The 24,177-nt window shown below is 37.0% G+C and overlaps 1 protein-coding gene across 5 annotated transcripts in view; it reads right to left on the bottom strand.

Annotated features, from left to right (window-relative positions):
- Positions 1-24,177, bottom strand: part of TMC1 (transmembrane channel like 1) — a 241,737-nt gene that overhangs the window by 17,517 nt on the left and 200,043 nt on the right. For all 5 annotated transcript variants that reach the window (XM_019736716.2, XM_074330564.1, XM_019736715.2 and 2 more), the window contains 6 exons: positions 17,468-17,609; positions 16,679-16,873; positions 15,634-15,813; positions 15,356-15,517; positions 10,575-10,703; positions 4,017-4,084 (listed from right to left, as the gene is read on the bottom strand). In XM_019736716.2, coding sequence (XP_019592275.1) covers positions 4,017-4,084; positions 10,575-10,703; positions 15,356-15,517; positions 15,634-15,813; positions 16,679-16,873; positions 17,468-17,609 — 876 coding nt within the window. The remainder of the gene's footprint in view (positions 1-4,016; positions 4,085-10,574; positions 10,704-15,355; positions 15,518-15,633; positions 15,814-16,678; positions 16,874-17,467; positions 17,610-24,177) is intronic.

Raw genomic sequence — 24,177 nt, 5'->3', positions numbered from 1 at the left:
CAATGTAAATTGTGTGTGTGTGGCGGGGGGCAGATGAGTTAGATGAAGAAATTAGTTTCTGCTATAATTGAACTTGGGCAAACCAACATTAAACGATTTCATTGAAAAATGGAATCTTTTCACAATTTGAACCCAAATTCATATTGATAGAATTTCACACAACAGATCTGAATGATATTTTAATATACTGAGTTGACTAGAGACTTTGTAGGAAGTTAAACTACTAAAAAAATGGTATGGACTTTAGGTGATGATGATGTGTTCATGTGGATTCATTGATGTAATAAATGTAACTCTGTGGCGGGGGATGTAGATAGTGGGGGAGGCCGTCCATGTGGGGGGCAGGGAGGATACGCAAACTCTGTACTTTCCATTCAATTTTTCTGTGAACCTAAAACTTCTCTAAGATATAAACTTTATTAATTTTTGTTTTAAATGAGAGGATAGACTTTGAAACAACACAGTGTGTCTTGGTTACAAGATAGCAAGAGAGAACCTGGAACGCCCAAAACATGAGCAAGTGAGTGAGTGATAGTCCCAGCTGGGGGTCAGAATTACAAAGCACTAGATTTATATCCCTAAATGCCAATATTTGTAATGCAATATGCTTTTAGATGATAATGCTTCCCATGTGATTTGTTCAGGGATGCCCATGTGATTTGTTCTGGCCAATAAAATAGAAATAAAAATGAGGTATCTCACTGCTGGGTAGAAAATTTAAGAATGCTGTGTGTTTTTTGTTCTCTTCTCTTTCTCTTGCTCTGAGTAGCAATATTCCAGGTGGATCCTACCTGTCTATCTAGGACTCCACAGTGAGGGTACGTAATAAGAGCACAAACTTTCTACCAACCCACATGGGACTTTTAGAAATACATTTTTCCTTTTGTAAGCCACTAAGATTTTAGTGTTTCCAACAAAGGAAAAAACTCATTGACACAGACAACAGTTTAGTGGTTACCAGAGGCCAAGAGGGGAGGAAGGTGGTAGAAGATGGTAAAAGGGATCCAATATATGGTGATGAAAGGAGAAATGACTCTGGGTGGTGAGCACACAATGTGATAAATAGATGATGTATTATAGAAATGTACACTTGAAATCTACATAATTTTACTAACCATTGTCACCCCAATAAATTTAATTAAAAAAAAAGATTTTAGTGTTTCATTGCTGCACAATCTAGGCTATCCTAAAAGACAATTTTGTACATAATTCAAGACCAAGACTTGTCTAAAGTCACATATATTTGTACCTATATATATGTATGTGCATCATTTGTATACATGCATATGTATGTACATACATATTACATTTATGTGCCTCTATAAATTTCAAATTTTCAAAATGAATATCACACGGGCATCGTGAATAAATGACACAAGAGCCATAACCTAGAAAAGCAGGTCCTGGGAGCAGCATGATATCTGAACCTTAATGCTCATCCTAACTTTTTTCATGACTCACTAATCAGCTTGGCTCACTAAGTCTCTTACCCAGACTTGATCCCGTCATATGTCAGGGAAAGATCACTGTAATACCTGAGCCTGCTAAAACGCTTTTCTTCCAAGAAGATCAAAGCAAATGAAAGCTTCTTTTATTTAGCTCTTCTTATCACTTCAATGACAGGGTACATGTCAGGTAAATTATTCACATTTGATCAACTGAGAAAATGAGGTAGCAAAATGTGACATGACTGGTGGGATGGTATACAATGAGACAGTGTTGGAGCAATGTCCAAACCCATCTTCTCTCTCACTGTTTTCTCTCTATATCCTGTTATGATAGAGATAATTTGTGTTTTCATCATTTAAAAATATGATTTTATAAAACCCTATACTATCTCATAAAATAAATGTGTAATATAAAGGTTTCCTGATCATTTCGCCAATTCATAGCAAAATGGATTTTACCTATATATATCTGATTTTAATAATACCAGTGTAAATAACCTCCACTCCTTAAAAACTCCTAAAGCAGTAATTGAATGTCTCTAGTCACAAACCAATGGATTGTGATGCAAAATCCCCACACTCTTTTGATTGTTTCTGTAGAAAATGGCCAAACTCAGTTATCAGATCCTCATGCCTCATCAAATAATAGATTACTATGTGTGAGTACCCTCGTACAGGAGAGCCTGCTATACACTCCACACGCTTCCCCTACCATATCACATCACTCTCTCACCAACTTCTGGGAGTTAGGAAGAGAGGGTTGACCCAAAGGTGAATAATAGTTCTTTTACTTCTGGAACTCTGGTACATGTGTGACTATCTTTGTACACTCACAAAGCACAATCACTTTCTAAAGTCTTCTTCACACTACCCAGAGGTAAGACTTGACCAGTACTTGAAGGATGAATACATAGAAAGTGACAGTGCAATGATACTGCAGAGTTTGATAATGAATCAGCCCATGGGAGAACTGGAGAAGAGTTTTAGATTTTTGAGAATGTTAATATGAACAATAGTGACAGATAGAAATAGTTGTGAAATTATAAGTGAGGACAATCAGCACAGCCATTACAACAGCTTTTCTGATAATGAAAATGAATTTCTAGGCCGATCTGTTGTCTAAACTCTGGAAGAATAAGAAAGAGACATACAGCATATGGCTGCACAAATGGCACCCCCCAGGCCTGAGGGATTTATGGCACTCTGCAAGAGCCAGGGAGTTTTTAGAATTGTTATAACACAGTGATTTCTCATTACTCCAATAGCAATGTTAGTCATTTTCTGCCATGACAGCAGAATCCTCTCTAGGAAAGGAAAGATCCAGAATCCACAGAATCTGCTCCCCTGACTCTCTCTGTAAGTAGTCATAGGTTGGACCACCTTGACTTTCCTCCCTGCTTGGAGAATAAAGGATGCATTTCATTCCTTCATGACTCTCTGGACACATGAGCCATCACTTGCAAAAGTTAGCCAAGAATTATATTTTAAAACAGACCAGACAATGGAGAAGATAATCTTTTGATAGTCTTTTCTTCATATTGATTGCCCTAGTGAGGCACAAGAATTTCACAGGCCCCATGGCAGGATGATAGGGTTCTTGACTATGGTCTTTATAGTACTGATAATTTTAACATTTACAGAGAAGTCCAGTTTCACAAAGGCTTCCTAATGCAGACCAGCTATGGTTGAAAAGATTTGAGTAACATATGATGCCTGTGAAAAAACTGAACCTAGTTACTGGTACTTGTACATAAAACAATGGTGTGGCACAATATTATATTAGATGTGTATCATAAGATAAAGAAGCTCAATTATAACTGCTTGTGGTTTGGGGTGCTTTCAGTTAAGAGTGACAGATTTCCAAGCTACCTGGTCACCAGATAAATTGTATGCTGTGATTCAATTTTTTAAACTCAGAAATGGTTTCTACTGTATCAACTCATCTGAACCTACCAAGCTATATGGGGAGAATGCTTTCATTTAATAAAAGATATGGCAATCCTTGTACATCAAGAGAAATAATTCTGATGTGCAAATTGCCCTGTGAAACAAGTTCCAAACTAAAGATCATATTTTTAACTTGACCTGCCTAAAACATGCGTTTCATCTCTATATAAACTACGCGATTGGATGAGATGCAATTTTTTAAAGTAGCTATAAGTTGTATTTTAAACATATTCAATAGTTACTACATGAAATCAGTTTCTCAGAGAGACCTTACACTAATTTATTTCATACTTACATGTAGTGATCATTCATGTGTCACTATTAGATCCTCGTGTCACAGGATATAAAATATAAGAAGCCGTCAAATAATCTACCAACCAGAACATAGACTCCCATCCTTTGATGAATGAGTGCTCAACAAAACAGGCACATGCCTTTGAGGACCAAGATTTAAGATATGAAAAAGAAAATGTAAACTGTTCACAGCCACCCACTTTGCAAAGGCAAACGTTGACTTAGACACAGATTGTGGTCTCCTCTGACACCCGGTTATAGTGCTTTACGCAATAATGAATTTGGAGGCTCTTCTAAAAGTGGTAAATTATCCAACAGCTGGCCTACCAGATCATGCCTTGGTTGAAGATCAGAGCGAGGACGTTGCCACTGATGTCAAACTCCGTGTATGAAGGCTGGAGGAGACACAGACATTCCCTGGATTACTGCCTCACATAGTGAGCATTGAAAGGCTAGTGTTTCATGTTGCTGCATAGATATGCCTAAGCTCTCAAATACTGCCTTGCAGTGACTATAGCAGAATAGTCAATATAATACATAATGAGCAATAAATAAAATAATAAAGCTCCCTTTTTAACATAGTAAGTCTCATTTTAAAATGTTGTCATTCAATGCTGTGCAAGTGTGGTGAGACAGACTCCCATACAGTGCTGCTGGAAGTAGAAACTGGAGCAACCTTTTAGAAAAACAATTTGATGATACACATTAAAAGCTTTAAAAACCTCATTCTCTTTGACCCTGTTAAGTCTACTTCTAGGAATTTGTTTTAACAAAGTAATCTTAAATGTTGACCAATTTAAACAAGCTGTGAAAATGCATCTAAATATCTAACATTGTTTAAGTAAATACGGTGTATCTATATTATGACATATATTGCATCTAGTTACAATCACCGGTGGAAGAATATTTAAATACACAAGAGAAAATTACATTTTAATGTTGAACAAGAAATAGTATATAAAATCACACACTCATTATTTTTATCAACCCAATATGAAACTATGCATAAAGAAAAGACTTGAATGTAATCAGAAAAATTAAAAGTTATAATATGTGGATGATAGATTGTGGCTTTTATTTTCTTCCTTCAGTTTTGCCTATTGTAAAATATGTACCTTTTTAAATGTGAATTTCTTTTACAATAAAATAAATATAGAGACATACAATAAAGTTTAAGAAGTTATGCAACTCAATATCCAGTGTTTGTCTCCTAGATAATACCATGCTGCTTAGGGCGGCAGCACCAGGCTGTTTTTTGTGCAAAGGGTCACCAATAGGAACGAGGTGGGTATCATTCCCAAAGCAGCCCATCCAAAGGCTTCCTGGTAACACATTAGGCATCCTAGAAGGGACACTTGCATTAATGGGATTAATACTAATTATCAAAGGCAATAAAACTGGCTTCTATTTAATTTGAATTAGAAAATAGGCAGGAGACGGACTAATTGCTAACAACACAAAAAGAGAACAGCAAAAAGAGGGGTGAGAGAACAAAGAGCCCATAAAAGAAAGATCAAGGGAGTGGCAAGTCCCTGTTACTGCCCCAGATCCTCACATCTGCACGTGTGACTTCAGACTCATAATAACTTTCTCCCCAACACACACATGCACCACACACACACACACACACACACACACACACACAATCCAAGAACCCAAACATATATTTGTAAGAAGTTAGAACAGTTCTGTGATTTGGAACTCCAACAAAATTACCACAATATTTGAATGCTTTGCTTAAAAATTTCTAAAAACAGCTTTATCACTTTCCCAGAAGGCAGTAGGACTCTCCCAGTCAACTGAAAAGCATCTGCAATGTGCCCAGTTAACAGATTCATGAAGTAAATAGCAAGAATGGCATAACAAGAAAGGTGAGAAAATAAGATAAAATGATACATAATAAAATAATACATAGCCCTGTTATAATAAGCAAGACAAATTAACTGGATAATTTCAACACACATTCATTTAAGATACTGTTAACAGATATACAATGTTTTACTAGTTTGTGGATTATCTGCATAATGTTCACAAGATGCAAAAAAAGAGATTTGGTTGATATTTTCTGTCCTAAAATCAACAATGAAAAAAATGTGGCCTTTATGGAGCAAAAATGAATTGCTTCTAGTCATGAGAAACATTAATTCTGTGTCTTTCTCTTTCCAAGGGAGCACTTTGCTCTGAATCATCTCGTCTTCTCTCTTGGAGCCCTCTGAGATCACAAAACACATTTGATAAATGCTCAGTTGGGTGCCCTGCACCATCTATGGCCTTAGAGCAGCTCTTCCCTGTGTCAGTTCAAGTATCAAACACTCAACCTCGGCCTCTTCTGAAGAGTGTCATGATTATGACCACCAAACTATGAGAAATAGGGGCATCAGAAGGAGAAAAGAGAAGCAAGTGATTGAGGACCTATTTGAAGAAATTATGTCAGAAAGCTTCCCTAACCTAGCAAAGGAAATGAATATACAAGCCCTGGAAGCACAGAGAATCCCAAACCAGATGAATCCAAACAGGCCCACACCAAGACACATCATAATTAAAATGCCAAAGCTTAAAAACAAAGAAAGTATCTTAAAAGCAGCAAGAGAAAAGCAACTATTTACTTACAAGGGAACTCTCATATGATTGCCAGCTGAATTCTCAACAGAAACTTTGCAGGCCAGAAGGGACTAGCACAAAATATTCAAAGTGATGAAAAGCAAGGACCTACAACCAAGATTACTCTACCCAGCAAAGTTATCAGTTAGAATCAAAGTCAGATAAAGAGATTCCCAGACAAATAAAAAGCTAAAGCAGTTCATCATCACCATTATAAGGAATCTTAGAGGGACTTCTTTGAAAGCGAGAGAGAGAGAGAGACAGAGAGACAGAGAGACAGAGAGACAGAGAGACAGAGAGAGAGAGAGAGAGAGAAAGGAAAAATATGAATAATACAATGGCAATAACTACATACTTGTATGTATCAACAATTACTTTAAATGTAAATGGATTAAATGCTCCAATCAAAAACAGAGTAGCTGAATGGATAAGAAAACAAAATCCTTACATATACTGCCTACAAAAGACTCACTTCAGATTGAAACACACCCACTGACTGAAAATAAAGGGATGGAAAAAGATATTTCATGATAATGAAAAAAAAAAACTGGGGTAGCAATACTTATACCAGACAAAATAGACTTTAAAACAAAGGCTATAAGAGACAAAGAAGGACCCAGTATTCCCACTTGTGGGTGTTTTTCCGAAGGAACCTCAAACGCTACTTCAAGGGGATGTGTGCATCCATATGTTCATTACAGTGGCCAAGATGTGGAGGCAGTCTGGGTGTTCATCTATGGATGAATGGATAAAAAGTAGGTGGTGCATATATACAATGGAATATTGCTCAGCCAGGGAAGAAAATGGATACTTGCCATCTGCAGTGGCATGGATGGATCTGGAGGGTATTATGCTATGTGGAGTGTCAGGCAGAGACAGTGAGATTTGGCTTATATATGGAATCTAAAGAACAAAACACACAAACGAAACAGAAACAAACTCACAGATACAGAGAACATTTTGATGGTTTCTAGATGGGAGGGGGTTTTGGGTCAAGGTGAAAAAGGTGAAGAGATTAAGAAGTACAGATTGGTAGTTACAAAATAGTCATGGGGATGTAAAGTAAAGCATAAGGAATATAGTCAAGAATATGGTAATCGCTATGTATGGTGTCAGGTGGGTACTAGACTAGTCAGGGATATCACTTCTTCAATTATATAAATGTCTAACCACTATATGATACACTTGAAATTAATATAAAATAATATTAAATGTCAACTGTAGCTGAAAAATTTTAAAAGGGAGGAAAAAGATGAAGGAGAATAAGCAGTTCAAATTTCCAGGTATAAAACAAATAAGTCATGGGATGTAATATGTGGCTTAGGAAATATAGTCAATAATATTGTGAGCATGGTACAGAGTCAGTTGCTGGACTTCTCATGGTGACACTTCTTTAGGTATATAAATGTTGAACAACTATGGTGTATCCCTGAAACAGATACAATATTGTATGTCAGCTAATACATATCCTTAAAAATAAAATGTTAGCTAGTTAAAAACAAACAAACAAACTACTTTGTAGAACAAAGAAAAAAATTATCTGTAAGCTGAATCTAGCTTGCAGGCCACCCAAGTTTGCAACTTCCCCTTAGGCTTTTCCATCTCTGCATCCCCTGTCACCCAGCACAGAGATGTGCTCATGATGTTTTGCACCTAGTAGGCACTCAGCCGTGTAAGCTGTCCATTTGATGGGCCAATGAATATCGGATCCATGTCAGAGATCCATCATCCAATGTTACTGTTTTAAAACTTGTTTTGATACTGAACTTCTGTCTGAAGAGCCTTCCAAAAGCAACATGGAAGAAAATTCTTTCTCTGTGATCTAAAACAGGAACTTGTCTTTTTTCCTGTACTTTGTACTAACTCAAGAGCACTGTCAGCACTTAATAAATAATAAATTAGTCATTTAATTACAGCTTTTATGCATCCAGGTCATGTTGAAGCAAAATTTTCTAGCACTTAAGAAGAAACCAGTAAGGGATAAAAGGCAAGCATATGCCAAGTGATAGTCTAACAACAACAACAACGAAAATGGCAATTTTTATGTCTGCTTCAGACAAGCTGAATCAGGCAAGGAAAATAGATATGAAACCAAGCCAGCTGAATACCTCATAGCAAGGGATGGGAAAGCAATACAACATCCTGGATCTATAGCATTACCTCACTGTCGTCCACCAAAGAGCATTACCTAACTGCTTTTGGCTTGTCTGAGAGGCACTTTCAGTAAGGGTGATAGAAATGACCTAATAAAAGGTACGATCCCAAAGTCAGATGGCCAGGCAGAGGATCTAGGCTGGAGTCTTGAAAACAGTTCCACATGTAGGACTTGTCCTGAGACTAGAGGGCATGAGACAGGAGGGAGATCAGCAATAAAGGATATTCCTTCACTAGTGAGGAGAGAAACACCATTGGCTCAACAGTACTAAGCCAGAGATGACTCCATGGGCACCTTCCTGGGAACAAGCAGAATTCTGTCAATAGATGGTGTTGCCTTGGTGGTACTAGAATGCAGAGGTTCAGTATTGAACCAGCCAGTCAACACATAACATCTACCATGTGACAAGCAGAGTTCTAAGTATAGAGGTCAAGGCCTCTGTTTTCATTGAGCTTTCATTCTAACAGAGGGAGACAGATAAGCATATTTGAAAAAGAAAATGTCAAGTAGTTATATATGATACAAAGAAAATGAAACAGTGTTTTGAAACTGAGAGTGTCTGGTAGGCAGGCTGTCATAGATTGGATGGTCAGAGAAGAGCTCTAAGGAGGTGTGACACATTAGCTGAGTCCTTAATGACAAGAAGGAATCAGCCATGACAAATTTTAAGAATCTACACTCCTAGAAGGAGGAATAGCTAGCTCAAAAGCAAAGATCATCTTGTGTTTGGGCATAAGAAAGAATCCCAACATTTGTGGACTTCACAAAGAAAGAGCAATAGTGGTAGGAAAAGAGCTCAGAGGGAAAGAAAAGAAACATCATATAGGATATGGAAAGCCCTAGCCAGGCATTTAGAATTCCTTCTAAGTACTTACAAAGCCACTGGAGGATTTTAAGCAAATGAGTACTACCAACTTCCTAGGTCATATTTCCCAAAATGACTCTGTTGCCACCCTCGAACTTCATGGGGGAACCTGGGGTTGAACTTAGCGGGTAAGCTCATGATGGAGCTCAGAAAAACCTGTGCTGTTGTGAGAAATTTGCCAGTCAATTTGACAGAATTCAGCTCCACCAGTTGCCAGACCCCTATCAGCTCCCTGGGCCTTTCTCAAAAGTACCATGACCCCCTGCTTGTGTCTCTGCTGAGCTCTTATTAGCCTGTGAGCTTTATGAAGTAAGCACCATATTTGCTGAATCCTTTTATCACCCAATGTACTGCACAGTGATGGGCATACTGTCCAGGAGTTTGTTTAGTAGAATTCAAAGGAATTAATGGAATGTGTGTCTTGCTTCTTGAAATGCCAGCAAGCTTCATGGGGAGGGAGTTGACTATAGGTCCAAGAGTTATTGAGTTCACCATTTTAATTGACAGGTTAAGATCCATTGCTTTAGCCATCCTGTAGTAATTTATGAGAATATTGTCAGCCATGATACTCAAGTCTGACACTCTCTGAATTAAAGCTGTGCTCATTTAGTCTTCATTGACTGTAGTCCCCCCTTCTCTGCAGTGTCGCTTTCCATGATTTCAGCTATCCACAGTCAATCGTGGTTCAAAAATACTACATGTAAAATTCCAGAAATGAACAATTTGCAAGCTTTAAATCTCCTACCATTCTATGTAGTGTGACGCAATTTCGCACTATCCTGCTCCATCCCGCCACAGATGTGAATCATCCCTTTGTCCAGCATACGTGCACTATACACTTCTTGCCCCTTAGTCACTTAGTAGTCATCTCGGTTACCAGGTGCACTGTCAGGGTATCAAGTGCTCATGTGCAAGTAACCCTCATTTTACTTAATAATGTCTCCAAAGCACAAGAGTAGTGATGCTGACAATTCAGATATGCCAAAGAGAAGCTGTAAAGTGCTTCCTTTAAGTGAAAAGGTATGCATGTTTAGGGGGAAAAAAACCCAAAAAACATAGTATAGATAGGGTTCGTTATTATTGCAGTTTCAGGCATCCACTGGGGGGTCTTGGAATGTATTCTCTGTGGTAAGGGGGGACCCTATTGATATCTAAAAAGGCAATCCCAGCCCCTAAATTCTGAGATGTCTTCTTCTTGCATAGTATGCAAACAATGAAACACAAAGTAATAATTTGATAAGAGAGAAATGAATATCATACTTACATATCCATATTCCAAATCCCAGCACCAGCAGTAATTGCAAAATCTTACAAAACATGCTCTGAGAAAGTCCCCAACGAGGATTGTGACATAGGTGGTCAAAACATCAGAAACAGTCAGCCGCACAAATTCCTGTTGAGATAATATCTGCATTAAAATTTACATTTCTCTCTTCAAATAGTCCTAATGTTGACATCAAATTTGCTATGTTTCTAAATGGTATTAATATGGAAATTGCAATTAAAGGCAAAAAACTAATTAGGTACCTCTAGCAAATGAAGAATGTTCACCCCTATTTTATTAATCTAAAAATAATTATTTTCTGTTCCAAAATTACTGTATCAAAAGTCGTCGTACTGAGAAATTTTTATAAGCATGACACAAGAACCCAAAATGGGAAAATATTGATCACACAGAAGTTTAAAAATTAATCTGACAAGGAGCAATATTTATAAAGGTAAAAGACAAATTTAGAAATAAGTACTTTCAGCATATATGATAGCAAATTAAGTTTTCCTAACATTAAAAACTTTTACAAATCGGTATGACAATAGATGGTTGATCCAATTAGGGGGAAAAAAATGAGGAAATATCACAAATAAGAAATCCACAGAAGGAAATATACAGTCAATTAAAACATTCAAAAATACTTAAACCTCACACACACAAAAATAAAAATTAAAACAATGAGTTGTCCCCTCGGAGTGATATTTAAAAATCCATGCCTCCCTCCCCATATTGGTGAGTATGATGTAATAGGCAATGTTATACAATAACGGGAAGTTAGACTGGCACAATGTATAGAGGGAAATTTGTGAAGATCCATCACATTTTAAAGTGTGTGGAATTTGACCAAGGAAATTCATTTCCAGAAATGGAATGTGGGTGCTTCTCTCAACTCGCTGACAAGGGCAAGCTTCCCTATAAGAAACTCTCAGATTCCATGCATCTCATTCTTGTAGTGCTTTGTTGCCATTGTAAATTTGTAATTTTTGCGTAATTATTTAATTAGTGGCTTTGTTCCCCCAACAGATTGTAATTTCACAGGGGAAGAGAACTGGCCCTCCTGTTACCCCCTCCACCTCTAGAATCTAGCACTTAGCACATAGTCAATAAATATGGAATGAATGACTGAGGGGTAGTAAGTTCATGCAGTTGTTTCTGGCCATAACTTTTCTCTTCCCTACTCTTATTTTCTGTTTCATTCCCCAGGCAATTTGAGTTCAGATTCTAATAATTAGCATCAATTAGAGGTAGGCTACATGAGGGCTATTTTTAGGTTTCCACTGACAGGTCAGGAAGACTTGCTCAGGTAAGAGAAAATTTCAGAGTGTCTTTGAAGTCCTCCCCATCTGCCTAAGCACCCTCATTCCAATGGCTGGAATTCTATTTTTTCCTAAGCAGTGTCCTAACGTACACATAAAATAGCAGAAGAGGATTAAATATTATATTAAAATGTAAAAATATCATTCATGTTTCATAGGAGGAACACACCACTTTGTAAGAAAGGGAATCCCCAAAACAGTGGCCTGGTCCATCTTGGGGACATCATCCAATCCCAGACCCAGCATGCTAGTCAGGAGGGGAGCATGGTCTCCACACAGGCTTCCTGTTGAGCTCTGAGCACCACACCTAATAACTTCAGACTCATGACATTTAGTTAAAATTTCCGGGCAGCTTTGATCAGTAAACCTAAGTGAATCATTCACAGGTAAAGGGAAAGCAATAGGCAAGAGCTTCGGGCTGCAGATATTCCATGGCAGGAGTTTGAAGAGTATGTGTTGATGCTAATCATATTTCTGGGGGGAAATTCAGTACAATGGACAAAGACATAAACTCTAATGAGATTCTGGAGGTTAAATTTGGGCTCCTGTCATTGACTTCTTTTGAGGTCTCAAGCAAATTATTTTACCTTTCTAAGTCATAGTCTCTTCATCTATAAAATGGGGATAATAATATAGTGCTTGGCACATTAGAGGCATTCAATACATTGTTATCTTCAGCTGTTGGCTGCTTTCTCTCCTCCCCTAAAATGCAGACCTAAGTATATAGCTTCAAATAGCTGTCTCCCAAGAATAGCTCTGCTGCCTACCTATCCAATGTCACTGGACATGAGACGAAATGACTACATCTTGAGATTCCCTGGAATGATAAAGAAACCACCAGATTATCTTATGTTCAAACTCAAAGAGAGCTTTGAGTCCCACAGTATCCTTGAGAAAAAACAAAGCAGAAGAAACCCATGAAGGAGATGAGGGACCATCTGGAATGTTCTCATAGAATGAGTCTTTGGGGATGCATCTGCAATATTACATGCAAAACAGCTGCCTTTACTAACTCTTCTACAGTCACTTTTTCTTTAAGTGGCTAAAATAAATGTTTTCAGGTACATGGATATAGATAGCGATCGCTTACAGGCCAGAACTTCCCCGCACTCGGGGTTTTTTATGTCCCCTGTGTTCTCTTTGTCCCCATGGATTCTACCTCCCTCATCAACATTCCATTCAGAACCACAACCCCTTCCCTCCGGTGGCTCCTGCAGACGTTCCCCAAGTGCTGAATGCTCCTTTAGAGAAAGGAGGGTAAAAGGGAAGGGGAAAGCCATCAAGTGGCAGTAAGGAAAGATGATGAAGGAAGGAAGAGCACTACAAACAGGATTTTTTTTTTAAAGGACAAAACTACCAGCATGGTCCATGGGCTTCCAAGAAGAAGAATTAAATAAGTGACTTTTCCTTTATTTTAACTGAGTATGTGTGGGAATATCACAGGTGCGTCTGCATAATCAGAAACATAAGTATTCTCCTAGATTGCACTCGTATTCACATCTAATTAATCATTGCCTCATCCCCAGAAATGAACAGCCCCAATCTTACTCTTTACAGTTAGTCCTATTAATTCTGTTTAATAGGTGTTTGCCTAGTAAAAGGTAGGTTTCCTAGCCGTCATGCCAGTCTGCATTGTAGGATGTACAGAAGAGAACACCTCAAACTCTTCGAATGTGTGAAAACTATACTTCTTGTTTTTTTCATTTCTCTCAACTTCTACTAAAGATTTAGGGAAGAGCTTAGATGTAATCAAACAGACTCAGTATAACCAGACTTTGCTTCAAGGAGCCTTGAAGCACAGAAACATATATACTCCTATGTATTCCTTTCCTATTGGTTCTGTAACAAATTACCACAAGCTTAGTGGCTTAAAACAACACAAATGTATTTTCTTACAATTCTGGAGGCCACAGTTTAAAACCAAGATGCAGGCATCAGGGAGAATTCTGTTTCCTTGTCTTTTCCAGCTTCCAGAGGCCTCCTGCATTCCTTGGTTCATGGCCCCCTTCCTCCATCTTTAAAGCACATCACTCCAAACTCTGGTTGCACTGTCACATCTAGTTTTTCTGACTTTGACTCTTTTAATTTTCCTTGTTATTTCATGAGGCCCATCCACATAATCCACGATAATTTTCCTATTCCAAGACCCTTTATTGAATCACATCAACAAAGTCCGTTTTGCCCTATAGGGTAACATATTAACAGGTTCCCGGGATCAGGATGTGGACATCTTTGAGGGGCTATTATTCTGTCTATTACACTGTGGATCACAAGCACCGCTCTGCGAAGTGTAGGCAGCTTTGATTTCATTCCTTGTAATTTATTATTTCATATATTACATGTTCCTATAAACATGTATAAAATGTGCATGTCTGAAAATTAAGTATTTAATAATAAGTAACTGAAAAGACAGGGGTTTATCAGGTCCCAGAAAGCTTAAAAAATAAAGTAAAATAAAATCCTTAATTATACTTTTTGGACTCAGTCGTCAATGCTATGTTCTAGCATTATATACATTGTCCATATTTTTTTTCCCACAATTGAACCACAGTTGATTGGCTTAAGTCCAGTGAGCATCTGATAGAGAATGCGGGCATCTAATGATATCCATATTTGTTTAAATTATATGAGTTTTATAAGACTAATGTTAATTTTCAATTTTCCTTTTATCTTACAAAAAATAAATACACAGTAAAAATTATTTAAATAATTTCACAAAGACCACATTCCTGCCGAAACTGAACTGTCATCTGACAGAGAAGTATGACATATTTTTAAAATTCAATGATGAAGCCAAGTCCAAAATTAGTTTATAAAATGCACATTAAAAGTGTTAATTCTAATGAGATAAAATTAAAGTCTTTTTAAAATATAAATTGTATCTATATAGAACTAAGGGATCCAAAGTAGATTTTTACTTTTTTATTTTTATTTTTTTTGGTTTGGTTTCCCTTATTGGACAGAAAGCCATATAGAACATTATTTCTTTTCTCTGATAAATTACTAGTTTTGGATTGGGGCCATTTATGCAATCATCATGAAAACAACTAACCTAAGATTCTATTTCCTTTAATGCTTAGGAGACAGCTATTTGACAAAATTGACATTACTGAAATTACAATAGAGTTCCATTTAAATATTCTCTTGGGTCTGTATCTAAATCCAGGTGCCTTATTACAACACAAATAGATAGTAAACACCTCACTCTATTTGAAAATCTTCCTTTATATGCAACTGTGAAAAGGGTGTAAGAGTAGAACTTACCTCAGTGGATGGATGTGAGGACTGCATGAGATGATATATATAAAATTCACAGCCAGCACATGGTAAGATTCAATAAATCTCAGCTATTTTTTTATTAGTAAGCAATTTAAAAAAAGGGCCACACTTATGGAAGAAATATTGACTTTGCCCTTTTTTAATCCATTAATTGTCATGCACTTCTGTTTGTGATATTACCTGTCCCACCATTGTTTCCCAGCAGGGTCCTCGAGGTACATCTGCAGGGTGTACAAAAAAGGGTGCGGCAGTGCCATTTCCAGTGACTGATGAATTGTAGGCCTTGATCATGTTGGCTTCCCATATGGTAATATTGGCCTTTACTAGCTTCTCCTCTTCGATCTGGAAGAGGAGATGGAAACAAAAATGAAGACAAAACAGATTGCATGTCTGGCAAACTTGACACTGGGAATGTAATAACATGCTGACAGCAACAACAATCCAGGCACAAGATTTACCTTGTTGTAAATCTCATCCATCAAGGCAAGAATAAATACATACAAGTTGCCTAAAAGAAGAGCAAAAATGCGTCCCAGTAGCCATTTCAGAGCAATGAGGGGATGGTAGTCTTCCAATTCAGCAAATAAGTCAAACAGTGTCGGACAGAACATCCCCAGGAGGGACATGACCATGTTCATCTACAAGAAGACACAAGGGATGAACTAGGTTAATGGTGTTTAGGCATTGTTATTCCTAACTTTATAAGACTCCACAACTTATAAGATTCAAGTTAGATTCCTTTGATGTTTTATAATACTAACTAAAGAAGATTGTATCATGAATTTTTTAAATTCAATCTTAATAACACATCAAAGACAATATTCAACTCACATTCTCAAGGTGTGCATGTATATGAACTTGTGTATGTACATTTCCAGTAGTAATAGTCTTTCTTGGTATAATGAAGATGTGATTGATATTACTCTCTATCCAAAGAACATGTATTTTTCTACGTGGTAACCGATTCTGATAATCGCAGCAATATTTCCAAAGGAAATGGAAAATGATCTGCTTCAGGAATGAGGCACAAACTGGAAATACTAATTTGACAACCATCAGCATATGGGCTAGTTGAATCACTTAGAATGAATGAATTCCTTGAGATGGGCTCAAGACTAAATGCTGCATTTTGGAAAAATCAAACTTTCAGGAGGGGGGAAAAAGGAATGGGTTTTATCAAAGAAAACAGAGGACATACATAAAAAAAAACAAAAAACAAGCAGAATACATAGCATCATGTTATTGAAGCCACTGAAGCCATGGCAAAAAAACGTTTCAAAACAAAAAAGAACTTGACTTACAATGCCAAAGGCAAGAGGATGATAAGGGGAGAGGGAGAGGGAGAGACAGAGAAACAGGACCATTAAGAAATGTGGTCCTCACAGAGCAGAATGGAGGGGATAGGTAAAGAGTGGCCTTATTTAATATTCTACCATAGAAGCATAACCCACAAAAATCTCAAACATTAAGTTCTAAGCACATAAAAAGTATGCAGAGACGAACTTCATTTTTTTCCCACCACCCAAGGGTGTCAGGGTCTTGCTGTGCGAATTCTTGGGATCGCTTCACAGCCCAAAAGATGAGGTATCCACTCGCAGCAAGTGTTAGAAACACGAAGAAGTTAGCAAGAAACCTCAGGAATCTGATCAAGTGGACATTTTCTTCTATTTCGCCCGCTCTTTCTTCCAATATGGCTTCCTGTACCCAATCAAAACAGAGAAAAACAGAAATATCTGAGCTACAAAAGAATCAACTCAGGTATTAATTTGGCAAACATCGGAATCTGAGGAACGAAAATGTAAACTACATCTGGGATTCCACAAATCACTGAAAATTGCCAGCAAGTGAGAACAAATGAGAGAAAGAAGGAAGAATTCTTACAACCTCGAAGTGATCCAGTACTAGTATTCTAAATTCTCTTCCATTACAGTTTTTTAAGTCATAAAATAATACTTTAAAGTCATTTTAAATACTGAGCTAATTTATTCCTGTAAATATTGAGCATTGTTCTGTTATATAAAATATCCGATTCTGATTACCACCAGTAACTGTTGCCTGTTTCAAGCCAATGGCATTATTTGCATACCAAATTTAGAGAAGAAATAATGCTGCCATGGGTCATCAGATATTTTCCAGTCATAATCAGAACACTGCCCAGATCCTGGTAGGCAGAAATGATGAATTAATCTTTCTTTTAATTGTCAAGATACTTCACTAGATAAACTATATGTAACAGCTCCAATTTTACTCTTGGAAATACAAAGAAAAGGCTCTTGAAGTTGGCACCTTTACCTTGAAGTTCATTGTGATAGAATTGAATTTATTGTCTGCTGTTTCAGGATTGCCAATCAGGAAGTCCCAGCTGGTGAACACCTTCCAGCTGAAGTTGAAAGTGTTGTCATCACCACCATCATCACCAATATTTTGGGTCATTCTGTAAAAACAGAAGTTTAATCCAGCAACCAGAATACAAAAGAGAAAGGGAGAGAGTAGAGGGTGGCTAAATATAATTATAGGTAAATTGGAGAAGCAATATCTAAAAGACATATATTTTCAAACAAATTGCTCTTAATAACCAGAAAATAGAAGTTTATACTTAAATTTTGTTTTTAAACTGTGAATTTTCCAGGTCTTCAAGCTTAAAAGACTACTAAGCATTAATGATTTTAAGAATTAAATAGGTTATATGAAAATACATATTCTTTGTTTCCCTAAACTGTTTTCTTAGCCTCATATACTTGGTTTTAAACCTTTTGTGGGATGAGCATCTCTTTAGAAATATGAAGAAAACCACTGGATTCCTCCCCAGGAAAAAAAAAAATATGGATAGGCTCAGACCCCTTGAAGCCTCGGAATGGACTAACCAAGGTCAGATCAGGAAACTCCTGCATATATTTCAATTCCCCCTGGAGTCTCCTCCCAAAGAGGGATTACACTGAACGCATGAAATTTCTCCATACTTTACAACTCTTAACCAAAACTCGGGATTTTATATATGCCAAGTGGTTACATATGTTCTAATTAGTGACTTAAAAAATATTTGCTTGGAGAGTTTAAAATGCATTTACTTACAGGTTTATTTAGTGGTAGTGTATTCTACTTACTGCACTTCCTTTTTTTTTCTCTTATCACTATAAATAACAAGATAGAAATTTCATATGACACATATTATAAAATGGTTCCATAAGGTTTTGTTTTTTTAAAAATATTATAGTGATATGGAACCAAAAAAGAAAGGAGCACAATGACACAAAGCTGACATCAAAGGTTGGCAGGTACCCACAAGGTCATCTAAATTCCCCCACTGTCCCCACCCATTACGGAGGTTTATATATTTTAAAGGGGCTAACATGTTTTGAACAATAACCAAATACAATTATTCCTTACATCACTCTATCACTTTACCCTTTGCAAATGGTCTTTATGTGTGTTATTATATTTGTCCTTCTCAAAAACTTAGCAAGAGGTCAAAGTCATTAACATTATTCTCTTTTACAGATGGGGAAGCTGAGGGTTAAAATTATAAAGTGATGTACAGTGCATTATCCAGCAGTAAACCACGGAGGTAGGTCAAAGGCTTAGGTTTCTACTTTACTCTGGTGCCCAAGCTAAGACACCATGAGATATGTTAAACCATATTAAGTGCCTTTTCTTAAGTCAAAAAGGGTGGAAATCAAACATTTTCCGTGGTTTAACCTTGGAAGAAAAATATTTATTTGATTAAGATGCCACCATCTATTTTGCACTGTCACTGAGCAATGGGCTGGACCTCGAGTGAAAATGGAAACTTGACAGATATGTTTGGAATAAAATGTTATCACTGGTAAAATTCTGTAGCTGTAGGTGGCCTCCCAGAGAAGAAAACTCAAGCTGGACAGGAAAACTGGGAACATCCAGCATGTGGGAATTGGCAAGAAAGGGAGTGAAAAATTGAAAGGAGTAAAGAAGGATATCGACGACAAACTGCTCACCACACATTTTTTGCTGAGAGATGGCCCTGGTAGCTATAAAATATTCCACATACAGCCCTATCCCTTGTCTATGGAAGAAAACAATGTACATCCTTATGAATTTTTTTTTCTTTTTCAAGGGAGCTATAGTTTTGGACTACCATATCTGTGAAGCAACCACGACATACCGTTTGCTTTGCTGGCAGGTTGCGGAAAGAAATTGTTTCTGCCTCTGCCTAGGGTTTTATACTGACTTTCTTGCCTTGGGTTGCAAGTTTACATCTCCATGTACGCATTAGGGTCATTTGGTCATTGTGTGGAAACATTTTTAATATATTAAATAAATGCTTTCATAAACCCTAAACCAACAGGGTCACTGTAACGTAGCATCTGCTAAAATGAAAGTCAGGAAGAGGAAAGGCATTGAAAGGAAGGTAGAAAGCAACATTCCAGATGCTTACAGGATAAGACAAGTGCACAAGGAAAAAAATATATGGCAAGGCCTAGCCTAAATACATGTCGTACATTCTTGAGAAAGAAGAAACTGCAGCACGTATTTGACTCTAAAGGATAACATAAAAATATAAAGGCATAGTTTATTGGCCATAACTACTGGTTATTCCTTAGTTTATAATCTATTTCCCCAACTAAGCACTATGAAAATGGGAACTTTTTTTGTTCACCATTAACCGCAAACACTGGATGACTCCCCAGATGCCCTATAGTAAGTGCTCATAAGTAGTTATTTAATGAATGCATGAATACATGAGTTGTGATTCTGGAAGTAAACTTAGCACGTGAAAGAGCCTCATCAAATAAATACAGCATAAAAAGCTGTCACATGGTACAATACATATCATATACTTGTTATGCTATTGATATTCAGTTCTGTACTTGGCATCAGGATAGGCAGGTTTTCAGGTTTCGACAATATCGTCTCACTTCATCGATGGTTGCCATTCATCCTGGATCACTACTGTCCTCAGTCCATTCTTGCAAGGAGAGTATTTTTCAATGTTGAATTTCCTAATCGACATGAATACAGCTGCGAGACATTGATATACCAAGTTTATGAAACCTTACTGAGCTGTTTATACAGTGATGCCAATGTAAGCACACGCACGGTGGCAAGTTCACTAACTTAATTGTCAGACCTCATAAGTGCAGTTCATTAAGCAGTAATATGACATGGAACATGGGGATGTTAAGTTTCTCAGACCTCATCACTTTTCTGCTGGAAGCAGAAAATCCTGGCATTTCTCAAACAAGTTCAACCACAATTTGAGGAAGAGCAGACACTCATATCCTTTGTGGGATTTTTCAGGACTTCCTGCCCTATAGGCAAGCCCCACTTACCCTTTCATAGCCTGCTGTAGGGTCTGAAATCCATCATTAGCAACTTCAACATTATTAGCTCCAGTGAAAATGTCTTCAAGAAGTAACACATTAGACTGGAGTCTATGAGGAGTTATGACTGCTTTTCTCTGAGACTGAGATTCCTGCAGCAAAGTATGGTTTAATTGGGAGGAGGAAGGAGAGATAATTTTAAGGCTAAGATCCTATGGAGGGATGTCAAGAGACATGGAAGACTTTTAAGTAAAATATCAGGAAAATAATAGCTGTCTGAATAGCAGGTACAAAAGAAGTGAAAAGAAAGAGGACAGAGGCACTGAACATCTAAGTAGAAGGGAGAAAATTATTTTCACTTATTTAAAAATGTGATGTGAGGTCAGCCATGATTTTATCATTATCTTGTCTTGTAAGACAAAGACATAGTTTTGATAAGTTTCATTTTTTTCTTCACAAAACTTTTAACTACAGGAGTTATATCAAGTTCATATAACTCCAAAGGAACTTGGCAACAAGCAAGGGACGATTTTAATATAGAATTAAAAAGGCAACCCAGGTCAAGATAGAAGCAGGTCCTTAACCTTATCACCGTAGAGGTATCCTCATTGGAGAATAGAGGAAAAGTGCTAAAATTAAAGGATGGTGTTCAAAACTCAGTTCTAAAATTTGCTGGCTATTTGAGGTTAATCGAATCATCAAGCTCGATTGAACCTTAATTTCTTCATCTATACAATAGGAATAAATAATACCTGCTCAACGAAGTGTAAAAGATTGATGGCAGGAACAAATCAGCATGTGTAAGAAGAAGCACAATACAAAGTGGTGGTACAGCGTACTGGGTAGAAAATGCCTTTTGAACTAGAAAAATCTAGGTTCGAATAAGTCCTATAGTCAAATGGCTCTGGGAAGGTCATTTAGTATCACTAATATTATTTCATTATCTGTAAAATGATGAAACTAATACCTATTATATAATGTTTAGAGGTTAATAGATGACTATATTCCCATTTTTTCAAATTTAAAAATATTTATATGCATTTGTTGAGGCTGGTTTATGTTATATATAAGTTTATTTTATATAGTAGTTATATATAAGTTCATATGTATATATACACACACACATGTATATATATGTATATATATATGTGTATATATATATATAGTAGGCTATGTGGACAAGATTTATAATACTATTTGAGGCTTATACATGGCACGCTATTTAAATATTCAATGATATGCTTGTTAGCCTAGTCTGTATTATTACGACCAGATTCATAAACAGAAAAAGTATATCTAATCTCAAAGAACCCTACATAGGGAAAAGTCTTAGAAAAGCCTGTTGGGATAAAATAGACAGCAAGAGGTTTCTCATTAAGAGGTGCCTGCCCTGAATGATTCAGTTGTTCCAGTAGATTACTGCTCTGAAATATGCCTGAATTTTTAGCTCAGAGCATTGCTTTTAATAGGAACAATTAGATCTTGAAATTAAAATGCCTTTACCTTGAGATACAGAACTTCAAACTGAGGAGGACAGCATATGAAGGAGCTGATAGTCTCTATGTTATGTAACTTTATATTATACTGTATTAGTTTGACTTAGTATGTATGTAATTTTGAAGATTTCTAAGCTTCTGATGTGGTTAGTAATGTACACTGTCCTGGAAGGAAGGAAGGAAGGAAGGAAGGAAGGAAGGAAGGAAGGAAGGAAGGAAGGAAGGGAAGGAAGGGCCTAAAATTAGGGTGACCAAGCATCTTGGTTTGCAAGGGACTGAGTGGGTTTCCAGGACACAAGACTTTCAGTCCTAAAACCAGGAGAGTCCTGAGTCAACAAAGTTAGTCGCCTTATTTTAAAACCTCAAAGTACTTTCTTGGGTTTCTACCTCATCATTACCTTCCAATGTTCCCATTAGGTAATTAAAAATAGATATTTGCCACCATTTTGTGGATAAGAATGCTGAGACAAACAATATGGTCAAGATGACAAAGTCCGTCTAATTGATTTTAGAACTCCGGTTCCCTTCTACTTGATTTGAGTAATGTATCCCATAAAGCCACTCAAGTTTATTCCATGAATATATTCTATTGGGGTGGGAGGAGATGATAAGTGGCTCTGTACAATCATTTATATCTCATCAATTCTTTTTCCACCAAGCCTTATCCCCATGGCTAGGAGTTGAGTGGGAGTCATGAATTGTTTTGTAACTATCTTGCTATACAAATCAATGAGTTTAAACCACTGGCCAGTCAGGTATCAAACCACCAAAGGTCCATGCCGAAGGGAGGGTCCAAAGCCAGGTTGGTTTGGTTGGCGTAATATGAATGACTTTGAGGGGGAAAATGTGGACTTGGTTCCCTGCAGCTAGCCTAAATGGCATCTTTGAGCTAGTTAGAAAAAGTCGCCATTTCCTCTAGACCTACATTATCCAATATGATCACCACTAGCAACCTTTGGTTACTAAACACTTGAAATGTGATAGTGTAAAATACACACAAGATTTCAAAGCTTTAGTACTATATATATATATATATATATATATATATATATATATATGTACATATATATATACATATATATATGTACATATATATATACACATATACATATATAGCTTGATAATAATTTTATTTTAATTATATGTTGAAATAATACTTTTGATGTATTGAATTAAATAAAACATATTCTTAAAATTAATTTTACCTATGTATTTGTTTAATATGGCTGCTAGAAAATTTTAAACGAGATGTGTGGTTCATCTTGTATTTCTTTATACAATGCTGCTCTATAAACTTTAAATTCATCTGCCAGAAAATTATTGTAATAAATACACAGATCCATTAATGTACAACAGCATAACCATATGTGACTGCCCTGCCACTGAGGCTATCAAGTAACCTCAACTGCTACCATGCTGGCTTTGTTTCATTTTTCAATAAGCCTATGAATTGTAATCCTAATTAAATTATTAACATTTGTCAATTACTTACCACCAGCCAAACATGGTCTAAGTGCTTTGTATGTATTAGCTCATTTAGTCCCCATGGCAATCCTAAGATCAAGGCATAATTACAACTCTATTAGAGATGGGAAACTAGAGAACAGAGCACTTGTGCAATTTGTCAAAGGCCTTTAAGTACATGGTAGAGCTGGGATTTGAATCCATGCAAACCGGCCTGAGAGCCCACCAGGATACACAGTCCCTGCAGAGTCACTGAAAGAAGCTGAGTGACTGGACATACAAAAACAAGCTTCTCCATAGGTGACTATGGAGACCGAGGGACCAACACAGAAATAATACTCATGAAGCCCCTATAACTGATACCCTTGACTTTAATCTTGCTAAATCATAATTGTTAAAGACTAGAAATAGCTTAGATTTGGGAACGTGGTAGTACTATATCAGATACACAGATACCTAATATTTAGGATCTCTGATTGGACAGATAGATAAATATTTTAGATGTGGGGTCTCCACTAAGGCTTTTTTCAACTCCTGAAAGGGCTTAAGAACTGAATATGACAGTGTTCTTTGGTGGCACCAGTAAGTTTGAAAAGAACAAGACACAAAGTGCGTCACCCACCCAGAGAGCTCCTGCTCAGGGTGATTTGGACCCTCAGGCAGTGGTCCTTCCCTGAAATGGCCAATTCACCCTATGCAGAGTCAGGTAAAAGGGTTGAGACATTAGGTGTTTCAACTCTTCTCC

The sequence above is a fragment of the Rhinolophus sinicus genome, linkage group LG04 (assembly GCF_036562045.2).
Source record: "Rhinolophus sinicus isolate RSC01 linkage group LG04, ASM3656204v1, whole genome shotgun sequence".
Taxonomy (NCBI): domain Eukaryota; kingdom Metazoa; phylum Chordata; class Mammalia; order Chiroptera; family Rhinolophidae; genus Rhinolophus; species Rhinolophus sinicus.
Note: the sequence above shows the minus strand (reverse complement) of the source record. Positions and strands in the feature narration are given on the sequence as shown.